The sequence below is a fragment of the Nannobrachium achirus genome, assembly GCF_963921795.1.
Source record: "Nannobrachium achirus genome assembly, chromosome: 6".
Classification (NCBI taxonomy): Eukaryota; Metazoa; Chordata; class Actinopteri; order Myctophiformes; family Myctophidae; genus Nannobrachium; species Nannobrachium achirus.
Genome location: NC_137815.1, coordinates 47533291 through 47554423, shown reverse-complemented (window position 1 = coordinate 47554423; position 21133 = coordinate 47533291). Strand labels below are relative to the sequence as shown.

General features: G+C 41.7%; 1 protein-coding gene across 1 annotated transcript; it reads right to left on the bottom strand.

Moving 5' to 3' along the window:
• Positions 1 to 11227: 11227 nt before the first annotated feature.
• Positions 11228 to 19310, bottom strand: apobec2a (apolipoprotein B mRNA editing enzyme, catalytic polypeptide-like 2a; the record flags this gene model as incomplete). Its single annotated transcript, XM_080728259.1, has 3 exons — positions 11228 to 11531; positions 12512 to 12733; positions 19051 to 19310. The coding sequence occupies 3 exons, from the start codon at positions 19308 to 19310 to the stop codon at positions 11228 to 11230; spliced, it is 786 nt and encodes a 261-aa protein (XP_080584385.1).
• Positions 19311 to 21133: the final 1823 nt, after the last annotated feature.

Genomic DNA, 21133 nt, shown 5'->3' with positions numbered 1-21133 from the left:
GCGTGAGCGTGGCTTAATAAAAGGCCTGGAGGCGGTCGTTTGTAGTTCAACTGTGCGAGAGTCAAAGGAGCGTCACAACCTCACTGGCAGACTCTGTAGGTACCCTCTAACCTTCTTACTTTTACATTTTCATTTGATTGATACTGTTTTTATACAGCTCTAGTATGATGTATTTATATCTATATTTCTGATAAAAGCTGACATTGGCTAAATGTAATTTCATAAGATTGAAATCTGGAACTTTATTGGCATGAGAAAACAGACGTTTACATTGCCAAAGCAAGCGTCAAAATAAAATAAAAACGTGTAATGAAACTACTGTTTATTTATAGACTATGTTGTTGTCCTTGTTGTTATCTATTTTATTTTATTGCACTTAGAGTATCAATAAATCCTTGTGCATGGTTTCATGGTTGTGTAACCTATTTGTTTTCTTATTTATTTGCATACATTTGTCTATTTATTTGTATTATCTTTTTTAATTATAGAAGATGCTTGTGCCGAATAAGCCACCTGTTCAGTTTCTTGCTGTCACACTTCTGATTGTTTTCACCACTGGTAGTTGTCTGGAGGATTTAAGGTGAGTGGGCTTTCAACACATACTGTAAGTATCATACAGCCTTTTGTATCTTTATTTCCTTTTTGTTTTGGAGTTACTCCTTTCAACATATAGACAAGCTTACAGAAATAGCTTATGGTTTGACTCCTGGACATTGAATGACTTATTTAAACAATATGCTGCTTCTGTAATTCAACAGTATTAGGGGTAATTAAATTACATTTAGAAGGAACATTTGATGAACTCCTGTTCCAAGCCATGAATAAGCCAATCTCTAATCAATAATCCTAGCACTAGAATTAGCATTTTGTTACTGGCTACAGATGTTTTAGAAAATAATATTATTTTGGAAAGCGATAAATTGCTCTATATTGTTGGCATAACTGCAAAACATTAAATACGTATCAAATAGCTTTTAAAAATGAGCATCCACAGCACAGTGCGTGCTGTGCGTGCATGTGTGTGTGCTATGCTGTGCGTATCTTGTCTCTTTATCTCTGTCTCTCCCTCTGTCTTTATACTGTGTGTGTGTGTGTGTGTGTGTGTGTGTGTGTGTGTGTGTGTGTGTGTGTGTGTGTGTGTGTGTGTGTGTGTGTGTGTGTGTGTGTGTGTGTGTGCGTGCGCGTGTGTGTGTGTGTGTGTATATATGTATATATATGTGTGTGTGTGTGTGTGTATATATATATATATATATATATATATATATATATATATATATATACATAGCCTAATTATTATTATTGTAATTCTCTCTCAGTCGCAGATCAGTAAGTGAACACCAGCTGATGCATGACCGTAGTCGCACCATTCAGAGTCTTAAGAGGCTCATCTGGCTGTCCGGTGCAATGGAAGGCCTCCACACTGCCCAGACGCGCTCCGCCTTGTTCCCTCCTCCACCTCCTCCACCCATGGAAGGCCTCCACACTGCCCAGACCCGCTCCGCCTTGTTCCCTCCTCCACCCATGGAAGGCCTCCACACTGCCCAGACCCGCTCCGCCTTGTTCCCTCCACCACCACCTCCTCCACCCATGGAAGGCCTCCACACTGCCCAGACCCGCTCCGCCTTGTTCCCTCCTCCACCCATGGAAGGCCTCCACACTGCCCAGACCCGCTCCGCCTTGTTCCCTCCACCAGTTACCTTCGACCGGGTACTTGTTCCAGCTGTAAATCCTGCTGCTGATGGAGTTGGTTCCAAGCCAGCCAGGGTGGAGAGCCAGCACAAGGTGGCAGTAGAGATGTTAATGAGAGACTTCTTCGATCCCTACCTGACACAAGTGCTAGAGAAGCAACAATAGAGCTTCCCGGCAAGTTTCCAGAAGTAAAAGTCCCATTTTCCTCCATACAGGATTTCATTATCAGCTATAATGTTGTAAAACAACGCTATGCTCCAGTAGAAGCCACCAGTGTTGCTTTATTGTAAGCTATTTTGCGCTTGTTATCTGTAAATTATCTTTTTGCGGTTTTTGGGGCCTTGTTTCTAAAGTGTAGTAGCTTATTTGGGCTAGCTGTCTGATGATATTTAAACATCAGTAGTTCTCATTTGTGTTGTTACTAGAAACTCGCGGCGCTAACGCGCCGCTCGTGTCTACCCCCCCTCGCCTCGTTGTTAACGCGAGCGCAGTTAAATGTAAGCAGTTGAAATGATTGATTACCTGTGTGTTTCTGCTGAAGTGTTGTGTCCGGTGTTATCCTTCTGTTTACTCTCTCTCTCTCTCTCTCTCTCTCTCTCTATGTGTCTCTCTCTCTCATGCTGCTGAGAAGAGTTTGGGGGAGGGGAGGGGGGGGGGGGGGGGGCTTGGCTTCCAATTCCAAAGGTGACCAACTATGTCTCTCTCTCTCTCGTGCTTCGGAAAAGTACTGCGAGGGGAGAGTTTGGCTTCCAATTCCAAAGTAGACCAAGTGATTTCAATTGAAGTTATAATTATTCCATGGTTGCATCTTGAACAAAGCAGATGAAGGCTGTTTGAGCTGAAACCTATGGCTGAAACACGTGCCTTATTCCCTTGTTGGTGTCGGTGAGGAAAATAATGAATAATTGAGGACTGCTCTGCTGCCTTCTGGCGTTGTAAAGTTTCACTTTCGGTTTAGAACTACGGGGACTGTAACTCTCTCTCTCTCTCACTCTGTTTCTGTCTCTCTCTCGTTTCTCTCTCTCTCGCACGTGCCTCTCTCTCTCTCTCTCTCTCTCTCTCTCTCTCTCTCTCTCTCTCTCTCTCTCTCTCTCTCTCTCCACGCGCTTCTGCACTGATAGTCTCTCGGAGGTCACCATGGCGACGGGGGGCCAATCAGCGGACGGCTGTGCCGTGCATTCTACCGACATCTGAGCTACCGACATCTGAGCTAGCGATGAGTTGAAGTGGATGTAAAGGGGGCGTGTATGGTCTTGGAAGTGGGATGCGGCTCTAAGAAAAATGTAATAGTAGATAATGTTTCAAAAATATTCCACATTCTTTTTTGAAAATTGCAGATCTACAAGCTACAATCTGCCACTAATTTTGAGCTTGTTGAAAGTTGAAAGTGCTTGTCTTGTTTTGTTGACCTGGTTGCTTATTTCTCTTGCAAAATTAGGCAACACAATCAATACAGTTTTAAGAAAAACATATGTTTAATTTCCGGTGTCACTACCCACAATCCAGTGTAGCAGCAATGTCTCTGATTGTTGGAGCTCGTGTTGCTATGGAAATGTTACCGCGCCACCCGCAAGCACGTTTTTTTAGCAGGATATCCTCGTTGGTAATACACTGAGGACACTAGCCGGAGCTCTCATCCAAAGTCATTTTATTTGACTATGCATGCACCTCATGGTACTATAGCACCACAAAGGCTTTGAAAACAAGACTTGAGATCTCTCAAAACAAACTGGTCAGGTTACTACTTGGCCTCTCACCCTAACCCCTGCTAATTATGGGGTTGGATGGCTCAGGGAAGAGGACAGATGTAGCTACTTGCAATATGGGCCTGGTCTTGAAGATACTCAAGACTAGAGAGACACCCATGTAGGTTACCTGTCAAACTAATATAGCGTACTCACTGCTTATTCTACATGCTCAGCTGTCAAAGCAGGTTGTGTACTGTCGGTGTTAAAAAATTGTCCACCTCCCCGGCCTCCTCCCTGTGGTATTTAGCTTCAGTTGTAATAATGGAATGTAATAGCATGAAATGAGGATTGTACTATGGTTATTCTATGATTTGTGGTAATTTAATGATGTAATTGAAAGTTCATGTTTGTTTATGTACATCTGTAACTCTGCTCTGGGGGGTTTGTGATATAAGGATATGTGTTAGGATATGGTTACACAGATAAATCTGTTACATCACATGAGCAGAGTCACACCGCCAAACTCAATGCAATATCATTGCAATAAATGGTAAATGGTTATTCCTAAATAAATGGTAAATGGTTAATTCTGAGCTGAAGTGTAAATGAACTTCAATAATGTAAAAGACACACAGGCACAGCACCAGAGGAAGTTCCACAGATCTCACTCAACCCAGATTCCAGCCCTTTTGGCACCTTTGTATAATCGTACCACTGTAGCCTACTATAAGCAAACTGTTAATATTTGTATACAATCAATCAATCAATCAAAATGTCACTGTTTCTATTGTGAGGAGCGAAATCCACGCCCCTCGTGGCTTGGGCGCTTGGGAGCAACGAATCAGAGCACAGCGGGGACGGCGCTGAGACGGCTCATGCGACCTTTGCACCGCTCGACACAGACTCACTCGCTACCGCTCGCTCAGCGGTGACCCACAGGGGGACTGCCCATAAGTCCGAAGGTTCATTAGTCCGAAGGTTCATTAGTCCGAATTTAGTTAGGGTTACTGAGGTTAGGGTTAAGGTTAGGGTTAGGCATAGTATTCTTAACAAATTCCGTGGTAGGTGTGGCTTTGGTAAAAAACCTCAGACAATTTCGCTCCTCGCGTTTCTATTTCCTTCTTCCGATAGACTGGAGACACGAGCGTAAATTGCTGCCAAAAATCCAATTGCCTATTGATGGTTTTGTCTGGAATCATTGGAAAGGTTTGCACAATGGCTCATGGAAGAAGTAGCTCCTTCACTCTTGTACCTTCACCTTCGGGGGTTTTTCCAAATATTTTTGTGAACAGAATCAAATGATTTATGGTAATGATTCACTCGTAACTCTTATTCTGCTTTGAACGTTCCTGTTCGCCCCAATTTTTCAGGTCGCGGCGCGCCAATACGGCGCTCGTTCGTTTACCTCGTCTGATGACTGTAAGCTGATGAGGGGTCGCGCCGCCGTGTACTGTAAACACATTTTCCGCGGTGATGGTGTAAAAAATCCATTATGCGTTAACATCAACGGAGACCAATTCACTTCCTTGTTGATTTCCTCTGGCCGTGAGGCTCTGTGGCCCGTGACTGCACTGAATGTACGGCAACACATAACAGGCAAATTCACATTCATTCTTGCATGACGCCGCCCTCTGCTGCCTGGCAGACCAAAGTGCACTATTGCACAATCAAAAAAATAAATAAAAAATAAATAAATAAATGTCTATCTATCTACTATAACGTCGCAAAGGTAAGCCGCTTTTTGATGGCACCAGACCCAATAAATAAATAAATAATCTGGCAGTAGTAGAGTTAATAGAAGGATTTTCACCACATGGATATGTCACACACAAACAAGATGGGATAAAACCTGTTTAAAACCCCTGATACACGTAGCAATTATTTCATCAATATCAACCAGCAACGACCAGAGGCGTAAATTGGGTATGGCAATTGGCAGCTTCATTGGATTAATCTTTTTGTGCCTTCACGCGTGCAAGACACCAGTCATGAATTTATTTTAGGATTTTTTTTAAGGGTGGGACTTTAACTGATTAATTGCGATTAATTAATTACAGAAAATTAACGCGATTTAAAAAATTAACACATTTTAATCGCACTTAGTTTTTGCACCACAGAACCTTCAGTTTCGGGCATACCAATCATAGCGATGCACCAACCAATAAGAGACAACAAACGCAAAGGGAGAAGTAGCCGATCAGAGCGCTTTGCTTGGCCCAATGGATGCGAAATTTAGATTTAAAAAACTCACTCAAAACAAAATGTGTTTTACTTGAAAAAAAAAATGCTTCTCAGGTCAAATATTGATGTGCGATTAAAACGTGATTAATTGCGATTAATTAATCACAGAGCCTGTAATTAATTAGATTAAAATTTTTAATCGCATCCCAGCCCTAATTTTTTTATTTTATTTATTTTTTAGCCAAGGTATGGCAACTGCCATACCTAGCCATACCCAATTGACGCCTCTGGTCATTGCTGGTTGATATTGATGAAAAAATTGCTACGTGTATCAGGGGCTTAACACTGTACATAACCTCTGAGAAAGTGACCTTGTTGGTGAGTCAGGTGACTTTTGACTGTTAATTATTTATGTATAATGGTATGTACGTTACACTTTGCTCTGCCAAATGCTTTCAGCATCACAGAAATGTTAAGTCAGTTGTAAAATTCCATTGGTCCTGTTAGCTGTGTGATTGTACATTTGGATTATGTTTCTATAAGATACAGTACTTTGTTCTCTGAAACGCAATAAACCAACAGAGCAGTAGATTTCCTTTAGTTACAGCATGTGAATGATTAGGCTACTGTATGGAATCACTGGAATGATTGAATTGAGTAACACATGTAAAGTTACATTCAGTATAGGCCTATTATGTTTTCTTTAAATTATTATTATCAATTCATCATTATTATTTTACTACTACTATAGCTACTTATTTGCCATCTTGCTCCTTGAACAATCCTCTATTTATTCTAATTGGATAGCATTCGCAGTTACTTATTTAGGTTCCAAAACAAGTAAGGAGTGGCTTATTGTCGGTATCAGCCGGTAACATGCGGGAGTTTGTCCCCGTTACAATGTGCTAGACCGCTGGGAGATGGACTGCTGAGGTGGAGCGCCACACCTACCATCAACTCCCAGTACTTACCACACGACTTTCCAAGCCGTGCTACTCATACGCTGAGTTGGCGGTGCCCGGAATCGAACCCATGACCTTGCAGTGCAAAGGCGAGAGCTCTACCGACTGAGCTACCTGGGCACAAAACAAGAACAACTTTAAACACTTAAAGGACGACTTCACCACTTTTCAACCTACAGTATCTTCAAATAATAAGTCCTCACTAATGTTCATGATAAAATAGCAACAGACTCGGTCTGTGTCTCATATGAGAGCTGCGGGCAGTTAAAAAACCCGTCTGCCAGTGATATCATCTATGGGGAATCCCAGCTAATAGAAACCGCAGGCTTTCTATTCCTGAAAAGTTGCAATGTTCTAATGGAAGCCATAAATATGCAAACAAGAACAAACTAAATTCAATGACAATCCAACCTGCGATTTTTGGTATACAGTATCTTGTTGGCCAAGCGACTGACCATCCTCTAGTGGGGCTAAAACAAAACATGGCAGAGGCTATAATAGCAAAAGAGAACTCACTGGAAATCTGTTATAGGCATTAGGCAACTACATAATGAATGCAGTATGGTACTTTGCTTGCGAGTGTAAAAATGTAGTTCAAATGTTAGTAGTAAAGGGAAGGGAGAGCAGCAGACAGTCAGTGATGTCATTACGTGCGCGTCCCGCGTCAAATACGCGTTCATGTCGCCCAGAGACGCATTCACGTCTTGTTTCTGGGGTCCCGGGGACGCGCCTCCATTATTAATCCATAATTTACCGCATCGCGGTAAAAGAAAAACATTAGCGATTAGCGAATCGCAAAGGCCGCGATGTTCTGCTAAGTAGACTTCCCAAGCAATATGGAGACGTTTACATTTTTGAAATCCCTTCATAATTGACTACGCAATGATCAAATCAAACCGTGGTGTCTGTCTTTGCTTCCTATTAAACCTGCGGAGAGGAGAGGAGCCAACTGTCTGTCTAACAGCACGTACAAGTTTATTTCCGTTCCAACAGAGTAGGTTCCAACGGAGTAGGCCTACTCCATAGCTACAGGTAGTGAATGTTCTTGTAATCATTATAAATATAATGTCCTTAAATCCTTGTGCATTGATTAAAAGCTGCCGTTTGTCATAAGCTGAAAGTGAAAGTGATTTCTGTGCAACGGTGGCTGCCCCTCCTCTTTCCCCCGCACACACAACTTTTGGTGTGTGTCTTAGGGTGCTTTTTTTTGCCTTGATGAAACTTAAGCAAGGCAGCGACATGCGGTACTTTCTTCCTTGACAATAATGAGAGGCAGACAATACCATTACTGACATTTTGCTGAATATAAAAACGTTTTATATTGCTAATAGCAAAGTAAAAGGGAATCTTTTGGAAACTTAATGGGTCTGTTACTCGGTGAACAAATGGAACCAAATTGACCTGTTCCATTTGTAGGCCTACTCTAGTTTTTTAAAATGTAATATAAATTGGGGTCCCAGTGATATAAATATAATTAAATGCGTGTCTGTAGCCTAGTGTATTTAGAAATCCTAGTTCTAAGTTCAAACATTAGCCAAATTGTAAAATAAATATAAGAAATAGGCAAACATTTTGAAAATAGCCGATCTACAAGCTCAGTCTTTAGACGGCCTTAATAACCTATTGTGGTGTGTAAAATAGCCTATAGAAAAAAGTTAATAATAATAATAATAATGGTAATAATAAGGGTAGTAATAATAATAATAATACATAAAAAAGTATCGAAAACGGTATCGAAAAAGGTATCGTATCGATTCCCAGGTATCGAAAAAGGTATCGTATCGATTCAGAGGTGAACGATACCCATCTCCGCGGCGTTGAATTTTTTTGGGACCCATAAAATATCCCTGGGACTCATCCGAAAAACTCTTCTGGGGTCCCGGGACTCATTACATTAAAAACCTATTAACATCACTGGACAGTATTTATCAAGCATGAACCTTAAACCAGAGGGGGGAAAAAAACATGAAATCAGCTCTAGGTTATAATTAATAATCTTTATTTAAAGGTGTATACAGTAGAAACTATCTTTTTTTATGTAACATTAAAATGTCTTATTTTTGATAGTGCAACCCTAATAACGTATGTCATAATCTTGTAAATATATTATGATATATTAGTGCACAAAAACATATTATCCATTTAATGTACCTGTAGTAAAAAAGGGGTTTATAGTCAATCAATTTAAATAAAAGCAAAAGGCAAGACAATATTCCTTTCAATATGAATCACATTAGTGCCGTTTATGAAAATAACCATATATTCATGTGACAGAGAGTGCAGTTTTACAATTCACAGCTGACAAGCAGTGATTGTGTTCGCTATTAAGGTAGTTTAATTACACAGTAAAAAAGAGCTCCTCTAGCTACAGCCAGCCAGACCAAAGTGGCTTGAATTGATGATACTGCCATCATTTAGGCCTATGCCTGATTTATATTTGTTTTATATTTTGTGTGCCGGTGTCTTACTCCAAAAATAGCAGATAGGCCTATACAAGCCCACAAGTATAGATCAGACATTAGAGCCTTGCTTGCACTGTTAGTGGGGGGAAAAATAAAAGGGAAAGGAAAATATTGTGCCAGAACCAGATTACTGAAGAATCAACACATATTGTAACACATATCAACAGATATTCCAGGGAGCATGAATGTGCTTGGCAAGTTCCATTACATTTTCTAATATCTTATGTGCTAGTGGAAATTCTGGCCTAAATGTGCAGGGTTCCCACGGTCATGAAATTCCTGGAAATATTTAGAAATTAGAAAAATATTTTTTCCAGTACTGGAAAAGTTTTGGAATTTATCAAGGGTCCTGGAAGGTCCTGGAAAAAATAGCTATGCATTGTCTTTGGTTATTGATTGTGTTAATAGCTCTGAAATGACAAATTAAACATGGGCCAAATTGTCAAACATTAGAGGCAGAAATTGTGAAAATAGCTGATCTACATGCTCACAACGCCTCGCAACGCGAGGCGTTGTGAGCATGTAGATCAGCTATTTTCACAATGGAACCGTGTTATACAAAATTCCCCAACTCTTAGTGCTCGTCAGGGTGGGGGGGGTCCCCAGTTAAAACATGATTATTTTTGGGGTCATGGCCTGAAAAGGTTGAGAACCCTTGGCATACACTTATACACGCATAGGAGTAAGCGACCTGTTATTGAGCTGAATTATTGTTATAGTCCTTGAAATTGGGTTAAATATTTTGGAAAAGTTTTATGAAAAGTTTTGGAAATTAATTGGTAAAAATGTGTGGGAACCCTGAATGTGGCACTATGCATGAAACAAAGGCCGTTCGGTCACCAAAATCATTTAGGGCTCTGCAGGGAAGCATGATGGTGCAAATAAAATGTAATGGCCAGCCAGAAGTTCTTGAGATAGTTGTTATGGATATTTTATATGGCCATTAAAAATAGCTGATATACAAGCTCACAACAGTTTTGGAATAACCTACAAAATGTTTACCACAAATCCTCTCTGGTGGTCCCTGGCACAACATCTTTTAAAATGGGGGGCTGTTTGGCTGTGCTGACCTGGCTGCTGTTTATGTTACTAGTCTACATTTGAATGTATGCACTCCTGGTGCAATCGGCTCCAGAGCCTTTCCTGTGTCTTGATTTGAAGGAGAGTCCACAGACGAGGTCAAGCCAGCGCAGCTACAAGTCTACTGGCTGATGGTAGCAGGCTTGACATCTCATGCACTCATGAACACACACATACTTTGGCCTACAATACAAACACTTGTGCAGTAATGTATACACCCACCCATGCAGGCCAGCACGTACTGTATGTACTCACACACGCGCACACACACATATTTCTATAATTACACATAATCTAATATATTGATTTATCTATCATCACTATGTTTTGTGTGCAGGACGATGGGAGCTTGAACAAAGTCGTGGTCAACTGGATTCCTGTGTGGAGAGAAGGGGTGTGTTGGCGTTTAGGGCAACAAGTTAACATGTCATAAACAATGCACAAACTGAGTCACATTAGGCATCAGAGATAATATTTTGCTTAGACATGATGTATCTAGGAGATAAATTGGATATTGACTGCTGATAAGTAAGTAACATGAATGTTCTGTGACATGTTGACTACATGCTAACTGTATGAGGGAGGTCCTGTGCACTCACAGGCATAGATAGGCCTATACACACAAATAAAATGACTTAATAATTCTTATTATCTCCCTAAGAAGGAGATCTCCATTTTTTCTTTTTTTCTAGTTCAGTGCCAGGTATTTTGGTGCTTTTACCTGTTTTTGGAGGACGATCCCACGCGTGCACAGTGCCATGCGTGTTCTCCGTCTGGTTGTGGTGATTTCTACACCCTTACTTTGTGTGAGCGTGCAGTGGTTTCGCTTCCTTGTTAAATGTACTCTAACCATATACGTGTGACGAAAGCACACATTCATGCGGGCGGGGCCATTTTCCCCTCTCGAAACCTAGAACGGTGAGGAAAGGGCAGTTAAAAGGGACTGGATTGGGAACGGATGTTTTGTTTCCGGGTTATTTAGTCTCCTAGCATCTATTCGCAGCCGTAGTTTGATCGAACAATAGACAACAGCGATCTTAATACGCTGTTAAAAAACGCTAAAAGGGAGATCTCCTTCTTAGGCAGAACTTGGTAACCAAAATCATAAACCCCTGGCAGTAAAAGTGTTAACATTGTCGAGCCTTCGCTCCCTCTCTCACCATGGTCACTGAAGAATGTCAGCCAGCTTCTCCTGGTACCAGTCATAGTTTTCCTGGACGTCCTCCCACAGGTTCAGGGGCTCGTCTTCGCTCTCCACAAACGTGTCCCAGGTGTAGGCGTAGTCCAGGGGCTTCATCATCCGCAACTTACAGCCCGCGGCGTGCAGGGCCCGGAGCCCGGCTTGGATCTCGGGCTCCTCAAACTCAAAGAGCCGTGCAGCGAAGATGGTCAGCTTCATTGTCTTCCTGGCCTTCAGGATTTCAGCGATCTTGGCTGCACAGGCTGCACAGGGACTGGAGGATACATACCTGGAAAGAGGAAGCATATCGTCATTGTCGGGCGGAAACCTTGTATGTCCAAAACCATTCGTTTTGTAATTATCATTTAAAAAAATGATTTAAAGTAGTGAAAATAGCCGATCTACAAGCACACAATGCCTCGCACCGCGATTATTCGCTATTTTCACTAGTCTTGTGTGACAGTCTTGCATGATGAAGCAGCCTGGCTTTACTTTACGAAAAAACATACAAATTTGAAACTTGGAGATACAAGGTTTTTGTCCAACAGTGACAATATTTTGGACTGAAATGTTGAAATAGCGAAATAGCAATCTTTTGTTGCATCCTTGGTGTTTCTGCGCGCAGATTTATAATTGACCCTCTAATAAACCACCATTGTTTCCAGCATGATTTTCACTGGCACTGGTGAAGTAAAAAACCCATACATATCTCCATAGATGATTCAGAAAATTAAGGCTGGAATCAAGCTAACCAGTGTCCTGATGAATCATGACCATAAAACATTTGATTCTGTTCATAATTTTTTTTTGGAAAACACAAAAAAGGTGAATTGACAGTGTAATATTTTAGGATTGAAGGAACTACTTCTCCCATTAGCCATTGTGCCTACCTTCAATGCTCCGGACAAAACAATATTTTGGCTTGCTTATTTTTTACTTTAACCATTTCCATTTATTCTTTAACTTTTTAATTTGTTGTACCGCGACCTTGAGTGCCTTGAAAGGCACCATATAAATACAATGTATTATTATTATTAACTGTCATTTATTTTCAACAATATTTCTGATTGTCTCTCCAGGGTATCGGCCTATTAGTAATTCACTTGACTCACTTTTCTTTAGCACATGCATGGAACTCACTGCAGTGAGAAAACACTGCAGTGGGATTGTTATTGGCCAAGGTGTGCCAGTTAAAAAATAAAACAGTTTCTCGCTTGAATTTGGCAGGTTCAGCAGGACACATACAATAAGACAGTCTACTGTATGTACCAGACGATCGTGTATGTGAGTTTAGGGTCGTAGTTAGGCAGAGTTTCCACAAAGAAGGCCTCCTCGGCATGAGCGCCTGTGTGTTCATCTTCCATATAGCCTTTCTTCATGTCCATTGCATCGCCTGTGTTCACCATGTAACACAAGAAGGTCTTGTTACGACCTGACGAGTACTCCACATTCTTGAACTGGAACTTGAAGGCGAAAGGATCGATGCGGTCCCTGTAAAACAAAACAAAAAACAACAAACAAAGGGGATTAGGCAACCCTGTAAGAACTTTATTTATACTATATTATATAGAGCATATACTGCAGTTTACATCTACTTGTATAAAGTTAAAGTTGTGGTGGGCGGGAAGGCTTTGCGGATGTCTGTGGGACGACTAAGGTGAGTGCACAGATATGCCCATATATGGACTGGACATTTGTGACGCAATGCATTGTCAATGCATAGTCAAAGCAGTAACCCAACAACAGGCAGGCTGATAATGCGGCACTTCGCATTATTATCAATGATTTGAAGGGACACAAAGCCAAAAGCCAATCTTTCAATGTGAAAGACACACAGTTTTTGGTGATCAGGCAACTACTACTTATAATAACTTTATGTATAGCACCTTTCAAAAACAAGTTACAAAGTACTTTTTAATTGCATAAATAGTACACAGTTAATACATTGAGTGCCAGAGCCGAGGGACCCGAACGGCAAAAGCCTGGGTGCGTAATAACTTACACATGATCTTGTGACTCATGTGACAACGATCATGTGTGCACCAGACACAGGGAGTCAGAGAGGGTGAGAAGCACTTTGACTTGTAAGTATTATTACTAAGGCAGGCCTCCTGGTACAGTACTTGTTCATGTTGGGAAATACAATAATAACATTGTTACATACTGTACAGTATGCATTAATGACATTTTTGTCATTGAATGTTACAATGTCAAACAGTTGCATTTATTCTGTCTCTCTGTAGTCAGTGAACTCTGTTACTCAAACAATGCAGCTACTGTAGGCTAACAGGTTTGCAACACCTAATCTAAAAACACAATATTGCAACCCATATAAGCCTAATATGCCTAGTACAATTGACACAATGCTGCCCATCGTGCCTGCAATGAATGCAGGCCTGTAGACAGCCTGGCAGGGCACTCCGCAGTGCGCCTCTTTTCTCCTTAATTTTCAATACCATTTGCATAATTTGAGACTTTGGAGGGGGGGGGGGGGGGTGTTTATCTTTCTCTCATCTTCCTCTGCAAAGCACACCTTGCTAGACTTCTAAATGGATGTGACATCAGCACATCACACATCTGTTTGAGCTGATGCATGGTTTCTGATATTTCTCTCAATTTAAAATAAGTTTCAGGTTGGTTACATTTCACAACTTTCAATTACCGTATTTTCCGGACTATAAGGCGCACTTAAAAGCCTTTAATTTTCTCAAAAAACTACAGTGCGGCTTATAGTCCAGTGCGCCTTATATATGGATCATTCATTGACATTGACATTCCCTTTAGCACAGCTCCATCTGTTGGATGCATAACGCAACAGTAGCGTCTATTATGTGCGCCTTATAGTCTGGTGCGCCTTATATATGAAAACAGTTTGAAAATAGACCATTCATTGACAGTGCGCCTTATAGTCAGGTGCGCCTTATAGTCCAGAAAATACTGTAGTTGATTATGAAATCCACACTATGTTTCTAAGCTTTTGCCTTGTCTTGGAAAAATGTTTATGGCATATGTTTGCATTGTTTCACGCTACTTCTTCTTCTTCTTTCGTGTGTCATCATTCATAATGTCCAGCTCAGTAGCGTACAGACAGAAAACGTTGCTAATCGATATGGCGTGACGCTGAAGTCACAAGCGAAATTCAAACCTTGATTCAAACCGCGATGAGCAAAGTATGGGCAAAAGTAAGTTGATAAGTAAGTAGGATCTGGTTCTATGAGGTTAAGTGCTTACACATCAGCACACAGCAGAGCAGAGCAGGGCAGAGCTAATTTTAGGATGTGGTGTGGTCCATAGAGGAATTCCACAGTTATATTCTTAGACCCCTGACTCTGTGACACATATTGAATCTAACCAGGTCAGACCCAACACGCTGGTTTGTTTCTCCTATGTTTTACACCCACCATTCATTCCCCTTCCATTATTCAGTTTTAACCACTTATACCTACAGTATATACTATATAAATACATCAGTTGACCAGGTTCTAACCACTTAAACCCAATTACTTCCGTTGACCGGGTTTTAACCACTTAAACCTATACTTTGACCAGGATCCCCCAGGGGTCTATTATACCTCACCTCCTTTTTTCGAACCCTAGACCAAATCTCTTCACCTACTTTTTTTAAAATATATTTTTGGGGCTTTTATGCCTTTATTGATTGTATACAGTGGAGATGATATACTGTAGACAGGAAACAGGGTGAGAGAGACAGGGAGTGACACGCAGCAAAGGTTGTCGAGATCGGGACTTGTACCTGCGACATCAGGCATCAGAGCCTATGTCTGGACCATTATGCCAGCGGGAGCCCCCTCTTTACCTACTTTTGAGCGGTGCTAACCGCTCCTACATCTGGCTTTGCGCATATGTCCCGGCAATTTCTCATCAAAAGCACCACTCACGTCACACTGGGTGTTTCAGAATGTTCAACCATTTTGACACGTCCAGAATAGTGATGCTGGGTTCAGGTTAATCCAGAGAGAGTTGCCTTGGGTCTGATAAAAAACTTGGGCGTACAGTTTATAAAATAAAATGAATAACGTTTGGTGGTAAATTAGGACTAGGGTTACATTAATCTGTCAGTCAGACACTATACATTCCTGCTGATGTAGATGGATATTTTCTTGATTGCAACTTCACTTTTGACTCCTACAAGTGGAATTATTATTATAATGGAATTTTGATCTGAAAATCAGTTCAATTACTGTTATTATGTTGCTGCTATTATTGTTAATCCTTCACTGCCACAATAATTGTGTTTGGCCCTGTGGGAGGGGTGGTTTGAGTGGCATACATACTGTAGGTGCCAGCTTGCCAGGACAATGAAGCACACCTGTTGCTATTGTGTTGTCAACCAACAGCCAAAAAGCCAACACAGACAATGACACGCTTACCCCGTGTGCCCTTTTATGCATTTTTATATCTGGAAAGAATGAAGTTTCACTCTTTTGTGAAAAAGTGTTTTTTTATTCTTCCATGCCCTTCTTGAGGACATTTTTAATGTAAAAACATTTCCAGTAATACAGTGGGTGGTGCCTGCAATCCTAGATGGAATGATTATCTCCACATGAGGTTGATATAACATTTGGTGAGGCTGCAGGAGCCTCAGTCTGCAGTAGAAAAACAGCAAGCACTCAGCAGACACATGTCACTTTGAATGAGACTGGTACATTCATCATCCTCTCACAGTCTCACACCCCACCTTCACAACTTCTGCATTGCTCCAAATTACACCAGCTGATGAGCCCACATTGTTCCTCAACATATTTGAGAAGTCTGGCAGGATTAGCCAAAGGAAGAGTAGGCATCTACTTCCACTGCTCTCTGGGGATGCATGGCTAAGATGGCAGCCCATGGTTCACTGGCATCCACACACTAACAACTACTATCAAAGAAGAATCCTGGACTGACTCAGCCAGTGGCATAGCCTGACACCTCTTTACCTTTATGGCCAGCAATTCCTTGTCACCTGCAGGTGGTGACAGCAGGCAGCAGCTGAAGACCACAATCCCTCACCAAATTGCTGACATGGTGTCACTGAATGGTTGTCATAGTCACCCAGTGAATTGCATCCTGTCCTCCACCTTGGCTGCGGCCAAGTGTCTGTGTAACCTAACCTGGATAAATATTTTATACCTATAACTAACCGGGTACTTGTAGGGATCCCCAGGGAGGAATTGTTTCTCTCTTTCTCTGCATGTGACCCATCCATACAAAGGACCCCAATGCAAACAAGCCATAGGCTTTTCTGGGTTTAAAATTCTCTTAGCAGACCTTAACAGTACTTTCCCTCTTGCAAACTGCTAATAAAGTATTCAATCAATCAATCAATATGATTGATTGTGTGTCCAGGCAGGGGACACACAGGGAATAGTTATAGGGGTTAAGTGTCTTGCTCATGGACACTTCGGCATGAAGGTGGACGAGACCTCCAACCTTCCAACCCCTTGTTTTCTCTCTTTCCCCATCCCTCTATCATAGTATCAATCAAAATATTAGCTACAAGGCAAACACAGGTGCTTCTCTATAGATGCTCCACCCATGAACACAAGGGTGATTAAAACATCACCAGTACTGAGCTGCCAGCCATGCAGGATAAGGATCATGAAGGATGGACTGTTTACTTTGTTACCATCTGGAAAACACTAGCAGAGTGTTAGCTCCTGATCAGGCAGGCTCAGGGACACTTATTTCTATCCTCAAACTTCTGAACTAATTATGACTCTCATGCCCATATCCATACTGTATAGTTGATACACACACAAGAACAAATGCACACAAATACAATGTGTATGCAGATAGTATACTTATAGGCTATATTATCTCTTTTTCAGCACTGTTGATGAAAGCTTGGTGTGCTTTTCATGGCCTGCAATGTTGCTACCAGTTGGAAACTGAATGAATCCCCCGCCCCAACATGGAGCCTCGACAGGTGCATTTAATAACAGGTGTTCTAACTTTATCCAATATCTATCTTATCCAATACAAATGGCCAATTGCTCATTTGTTGTGGTTTTCTTTTGGACTATTCGTGCATGCTGATACATTTTAGATTCTTAGACAGGTGCATCACCACCAAATCTAATTTTGTATCGATATTTACAGCATAAACATATCTAATGACACAGACACATACAGTACAGGACAGTACATTGGAGAGACACCAATTAGTCTAGCAGCTGGGACGAAAATGAATGGGGGATTTTCACTTCTCTCCTCTCAGAACATGTGATTCTCACATCAGCTCACCCTAACCCAATAGCTCAAGTTTCACTGACCCTTGGGTGTTTCAGATCAAAACAATTTGTTGCCGATGCAGGTGAACTAAACTCCTACACAATTCATCCAGTGAATTTGTTGTCTCCCCGGAAAATCAAACTTACAAAAATATATCTTGAATTAACCACTTAAGCTATTTTAAAATAGCAGCTCTACAAGCCAAAAATGGATCCTGACCGATTGTTTGGGAAACACTGCTCTAACTGTGTAAAGGAAAATGCATTTATCTCTAGGATCTGTAGTACACACTCCAAAACTCTGGGTGGTGACTTATGTTGCCGGCCGCCAGTAAGCGAAGAAAAATGAGTCGACACTATTTGAGACTTAAGTATACAGTTAGCTTACCTTACATACATATTTAAGACTGAAGTACATAGCCTAGTTCAGTTCACGTCAGTTACAGGTTATGTTGTTGTTACTGTTGTTCTAAAAGTCGAGTTAATGCCCCTGACCCCTTCTAAGCAACGTGAGGTGAAGCAGAGTAGAATCTGAACCCAACAGCAAACTAGTATACAGTCCATAAGACTATAAGTATAGTAGAGCCTCATCAACATTCCTATTTCACTGATTGTAAAGGTCATTCCAGAGCCAAGGGGCCCTGACAGAAAAGGCACAGTCACTCTTTGATTTCAGCCTTGACTCAGGAACAACCAGCTGGGTTAATCACTTAAATAAAGGAGCCAGACAGGCAACCAGTGTAGGAAAGTTAAAATAGGAGTACTATGTTCTTGTGTCTTGGTTTTAGTGTTCTACACAATTTGGAAGCTGTCGAGTACTTTTTGCTTATATGACATTAATACTATGGTAATTAGTACTAACTAAACGAAAGGAGAGTTGGAAGTGCACACAAAATTAAAGTGCAGTACATTATAAATCTAAACCAAATATAATCATTACTAATCGAATTGGAAAAGTGAGGCGGAAATAGTTTCTGTTTGATCACAAACTGTAGAGAGATAAAGAAAATTAACCAATTAATCCCTATACTAGGGGTAGGCAACCTATAGGCACAGGTGCCAACATTGGCACAGGGGAGGGTGATCCCTGGCACACTGGCATAAGTGTATGAGAAAGGATTTATATTTTAAAATCAAATATTATTTTAAACGGTCAATTAAATAAGTCACCTTATTTGCAGCAAATTGCATCCTGCACATAATTCTACATTTATTAAAATTCTGAGTCCGGGAGATATCGCTAAATCTAATGAACGTTATAACAATGTCCTAACAAAAAATATGTCCGAATTTTGATGGGGTGTCATTAAAATGTTGACATGTCACACTGACTATCTTAGAAAATAAAAACATGGTACTTCATTTAAAAAACAACTTGCTGACCCCTGCCCTTAGTCAACCGGGGTCCCCCCAGGGTTCTACACTTGGTCTGCAAATATCTTTGCAGGAAATAGCTGATATACAAGCTTGATATACAAGATTTTTGAAGATTTGCTATTTCTGCCCAAGAAGAAGGGATGCTCAGGTTCATATTGTTTAATTGAGGAAATTGGGTCCAGTGCCATCATCACTTACCCGTAGACGATCTCCCATGGGGGAAGTTCTACCAACTCCACCTTTGGCACTGCATTCTCCCCATTCGCCACATCCCCGTTAGCTGCGGCCCCGTTGGTGCTTGCCTCCGCGCCAGCCGCCTGGTTTTCTGCATCCTCCATTTCAACTGCACCACTCACTTCCTTCTTCAACTCTTTCTTTCCATTTTTGGTTACCGCCGGTACTTCTGGGACTTGTGTCCTCTCTCTTCTCCTCGTCGTCAGGCGGGTTTTGTCAGCCATTTTAGCAAATGGGGGATTTCAGTGGGAGAAGAATTGTTAGAGGCAAATAGGGAGAGGAGAATGGAGAATAGAAAGTGAGAAGAGAGTGAGAGCAGAGAAGGAGAGGTAGAGTGAGGGACAGGGACAAGGATAGGGTAAAAGCCAGACCGAATGAGAGGTGAAACAGACACACAGAGGCAGCTGCAGCTCACAGACCCACCAGGTCTATTAAAAGAACCCCTGGGTAGGGGGCATGGACCCTATCTCTCACTCTGAGTGTGTGTGTGTGTGTGTGTGTGTGTGTGTGTGTGTGTGTGTGTGTGTGTGTGTGTGTGTGTGTGTGTGTGTGTGTGTGTGTGTGTGTGTGTGTGTGTGTGTGTGTGTGTGTGTGTGTGTGTGTGTGCGTGCAGGGGTGTCACACCAAATTATGGGCCTTGTGTACAAGGATTCACTGTGGGCACCCATATGAATGTTCTTCATAGGGTGGGAGAGAGTTTCAAGGCCCCCCCCCCCACCTTAGGGCCTAGTAACCCAGTCCCACCCCCACCTTGTGACGCCCCTGTGTGTATGTGTGTGTGACGCCCTGTGTGTGTGTGTGTGTGTGTGTGTGTGTGTGTGTGTGTGTGTGTGTGTGTGTGTGTGTGTGTGTGTGTGTGTGTGTGTGTGTGTGTGTGTGTGCGCAGGGGTGTCACACCAAGTTCTGGGCCTTGTGTACAAGGATTCACTGTGGGCACCCATATGAATGTTCTTCATAGGGTGGGAGAGAGTTTCAAGGCCCCCCCCCCCACCTTAGGGCCTAGTAACCCAGTCCCACCCCCACCTTGTGACGCCCCTGTGTGTATGTGTGTGTGACGCCCTGTGTGTGTGTGTGTGTGTGTGTGTGTGTGTGTGTGTGTGTGTGTGTGTGTGTGTGTGTGTGTGTGTGTGTGTGTGTGTGTGTGTGTGTGTGTGTGTGTGTGTGCGTGCGTGCGTGCGCACGTACGTGTGTGTGTGTTAATATGTATTTTATATGTATGCCTTCGTATTTGGAACAGCGTTTCTGTGTGCATCCCTACCTAAATCATCAAACATTTTTGACAGACAGGGTCATGGAAAAACAACATTTAACAGAGGAATGCTGGTGTTGTTTGACACATTGAGTAATGGGTTTGTGTTCTTTGCTAAATAGGTCCCAATGCAGAACTGGTTGAGAGCCAATTCTATTCAATTCAATTCAAAGGAGCTTTATTGGCATGAGAAAACATACGTTTACATTGCCAAAACAAGTGTCAAAATATAATAGTCGAAAATGTGGAATATTCACAGCTGGAGGGGGTACAGCATTTTGTAAGCTGTCCCATGGTGTCGTTCTATACATTTTGGGTATAAAGCTTTTTGAAACAAATAACAGCAAGCTTTTACAGTCACTTTGGGCCAAATAGCTGAATTGTGTTCCCCCTCAAAACTATTTAAATAGTTTACAAAAAAATTTGTTTAGGCAGCTCTGTATGTGCAGTAGGTCAAGAGGTCTACAGACTATGGCTCAAAGGTGAGCCACATTTCTACATAGCTGTTCTCTAATGGGTAGCAACAGCTGTATTCACAGGTTCTGGATATAATTAAAGGTCTAATGAATAGTGTCAGAGCACAGCTAGCTATTGGACCAAATGGTAATATTCACATTAGCTAGACGGGGGTGTTGACAATAATGGGCTGCTGTTTTGTTGCTGCAGCAGCCTGGGATGAATCAAGAATCAATAGTCATTTGACTGTGGATTGAAGATATAGTACAAATAGTGTCATATGAACGGATGTTGGCAAGAGTATAATAATGAAGGGGACAAACGGAATATGGGCATCCGGAC